A 3239-nucleotide genomic window follows, 5' to 3' on the forward strand; every position below is an offset into this window, starting at 1 on the left:
CCTTTGCTGTTCACTGAAGCTAGAACTGACTTCCAGAAGGACCGGAGGCCCTGCTGGTTGCTTCTAGATGGACTTAGTTTTTCTTTTTCTGATTAGCCCATTCAAAGCGGACGGGAATAGGAATGGTGCCAGGAAAATCCAGGCAGAGTGATGCATGTACAATTCCTGCCGGCAGGCGGCAGCAGAGCCCAAGGGTTTCAAATGCCCCCCAGTGGAGGCTGGCCGACTGCTAGCAATGAATAACCTCAGGCAAGTCACACGCCTCTCTTTCCCCCTCTGCACAATGGGCATGACAATAACACCTATCTCCTGAGGTTACTCTGAGGCTCAAATGAAATTAAACACATAAAGCACTTAATAATAGTGCGCATAGTAAACAGCCAATAAATGTTAAGTATTCTTTAATCATCACAATCATCATTCTCTGTTAGAACAAATGCTAAAGGATTATCCACATTGATCAGTTGTTCTAGAGCTTTGTTTTATTGAAAACAGATGAAAAGGTCACCAGCTGAGGTCTTAGAGACCTTTTAGTTACCCAAAGATCGTTTATAATTAACCTTTAAGATGGGATTGTACTTATAAAGGTACCAGAAGTTAGGGCTGAAATAGATTGGCCCTAGTGGTAAAGAACCTGCCTGTGCTCCACATAAGAGAGACTTAAGAGACACAGGTTTGACTCCTGGGGCGGGAAGATCCCCTGGAGAAGAAAATGGCAACCCACTCCAGTATTCTTGCCTTCAGAATCCCATGGACAGAGGAGCCTGGTGGGCTGCAGTCCATGAGGTGGCAAAGAGTCAGACACAACTGAAGTGAAGCAAGCAATATAAATTTATTTATTTACTTTTTAATTTATTTTTGGTGGCACTGGGTCTCTGTCGCTGTGAAGGCTTTTCTCATTGCAGCGAGCAGGGTCTACTCTCCAGTGTGGTGCATGGGCTTCTCATTGCTCTGGCTTCTCTCGTTGTGGAGCACAGGTCAGTAGTTATGGAGCAGGGGCTTAGTTGCTCAGCAACTTGTGGGATCTTCCCAGATCAGAGATCAAACCCATGTCTCCTGCACTGAAAGCCAGATTCTTTACCACTGAGCTCCCAGAGGAGCACAGGGCTGAAATAGATTTTGAGAAAGGCGGTGACTTGCCGGAGGTCCATCGTCTATTAGTCCTAGGGCTTTAAGAACCTCACCTTCTATCAGAAGACAAGAGTTCTAGGTTCAGCACAGCCACCTTTGGCCTTTCTGGACCTGCTGTGGGCTCCAGCAACCACATACAGCCTTGTGGTATGACACTGAAAAAAAATTCATTTTGGATTACTTGGCATTTTGCCAAGGTTAAACAAAAGATTTATTGATTTAAGTATTACTTAACAACTGTATGTCCCTAAAGTAGCTTCAGATTCATCACATGCTTTTTCTCCTTAAGTCATGAACACATAGACATTGAGTTCCCCATACATTCCAAGAAAAGCGTTTGGTGAAAATCTCAAACAGAATATGATGCTATCTTTCCTGGCCATGACCCTCCTGTTACTTTCTTGAGATCCACCCTTGTCTTCCAGCTGTGCCTGAGCTGAAGCTCCTCTGCGGAGCAGATTTCCTCAAGACCTTCCAGATCCCCAACCTCTGGAAAGACACACACATCCAGGAAATAGTGGAGAAGTTTGGCTTGGTGTGTGTGACCCGAGCAGGGCATGACCCCAAGGGATATGTCTCGGACTCGCCCATCCTGCAGAGATACCAGGACAAGATCCACTTGGCCAGGGAGCCGGTGCAGAACGAGATCAGCGCCACATACGTCAGGTGGGCCCTGAGCCAGGGGCAGAGCGTGAAGTACCTGCTCCCAGATGCTGTCATCTCCTACATCAGGGAACACAACCTTTACCTCAGGGATGCCAGCCCGGGGAGGAATGAAGGCTTGCCAACCTAGGGCCAGCCCCTTCTTTTCCAACCAGCTTGTCCTGAAGACAGGGCACTTATGGTCTTTGTTTTCTGGAATCTTTCCATTTTGCATTTGGTTTGTTTCAACAATGATTTTGCTTCTGTGGCATCTTCTGTCCCAGGAAGAGATACCTTCTTCAGAGAGGAGCAAAGGTCTGCATCACAAGGATGGACATTTATCATGAAGGTTAAAGTGGCGTGGCAGTGCATCAGGATTAGACAAAAGCTCTCAGAACCTCTGGTGGAAGAGGCCTCCTTGCTTTGTAAATGGTAGTTATGGCAAGAACACAGAAGGCGGTTCTGCACATGGCAGGGGCCCCTGAGGGTCAGATCAGAATTGCCCACAAAGCCTTTTTTATCTGGGACCAGGTGCAACCTGTGGGCCTTGATTGGAGAGACTTGACAGGATGCTAATTACCAAACAGTGGGCTTTGTCAAGGCCTTGTTTCAACAAAACAACACTCATGGAGGCCTACATTCAGGAGCAGCACTTTGTTGATTGACACTGAATCTTCTTTTACGAGCTGTTGTCTGCCTGCCTCCTGGTCATTGGTAAAATTTAAACCAAAATCTTTCTAAGTAGTGATCCTCAAACAGTATTTTTGATACAGTATACATATATATTTTTTTTTAACACGGCTATTCTATTATATAAATGCCAGGGTTCCTGATTTCCAGGTTTCTAAAAAAGAACTGAGTTAAAACAGATGCCTTGACTGTTTTAGAGAATCTTTTTGAATGTTTTATGATGGCCTGCCTGTTTGAATATCGGCGAAGGGATAAATAATAAATTGACATCAAAAAGTACTAATGAAAAGTTTCTCTTTTTCTTTCTTTGTTATATTATTAATGCCTGATATAGCAGCTGTTGCTTTTCTTTTTAGCTACTCCATAAAATTTGTTACTGTTCCAGTCCAACTGGCATGAATTTAAAAGTTTCTAGTCCCAGGTACTGGAGAAGGTGATGGTACCCCACTCCAGTGTTCTTGCCTGGAGAATCCCAGGGACGGGGGAGCCTGGTGGGCTGCCATCTATGGGGTTGCACAGAGTCAGACACGACTGAAGTGACTTAGCAGCAGCAGCAGCAGTCCCAGGTACCAGCAGTGGAGGAAGCAATTGCTTTCCAAGCGAAAGGTTCTCTAAGCTCTGGGTCAATGGCTCTGTTCAGGTGAGCCCTGGAAGATGCTCCCAAGGAGCCCGGTGTAGGTCCAGGATATGTCCTTCCACTCCTGATTAGGAGGAGATTTTGATTGGCCAAACCCTGTTTAAGTTGACTCTTTCCACTTGCTGACTGAATGCATTTA

General features: G+C 45.6%; 1 protein-coding gene across 1 annotated transcript in view; it reads left to right on the forward strand.

Annotated features, from left to right (window-relative positions):
* Positions 1-2752, forward strand: part of NMNAT3 (nicotinamide nucleotide adenylyltransferase 3) — a 122163-nt gene extending 119411 nt beyond the window's left edge. Inside the window, exon 5 of the mRNA XM_010858205.1 lies at positions 1557-2752. Coding sequence (XP_010856507.1) covers positions 1557-1924 — 368 coding nt within the window. The 3' untranslated portion in view covers positions 1925-2752. The remainder of the gene's footprint in view (positions 1-1556) is intronic.
* Positions 2753-3239: the final 487 nt, after the last annotated feature.

Source organism: Bison bison, unplaced genomic scaffold, assembly GCF_000754665.1.
Source record: "Bison bison bison isolate TAMUID 2011002044 unplaced genomic scaffold, Bison_UMD1.0 scf7180017864384, whole genome shotgun sequence".
Taxonomy (NCBI): domain Eukaryota; kingdom Metazoa; phylum Chordata; class Mammalia; order Artiodactyla; family Bovidae; genus Bison; species Bison bison.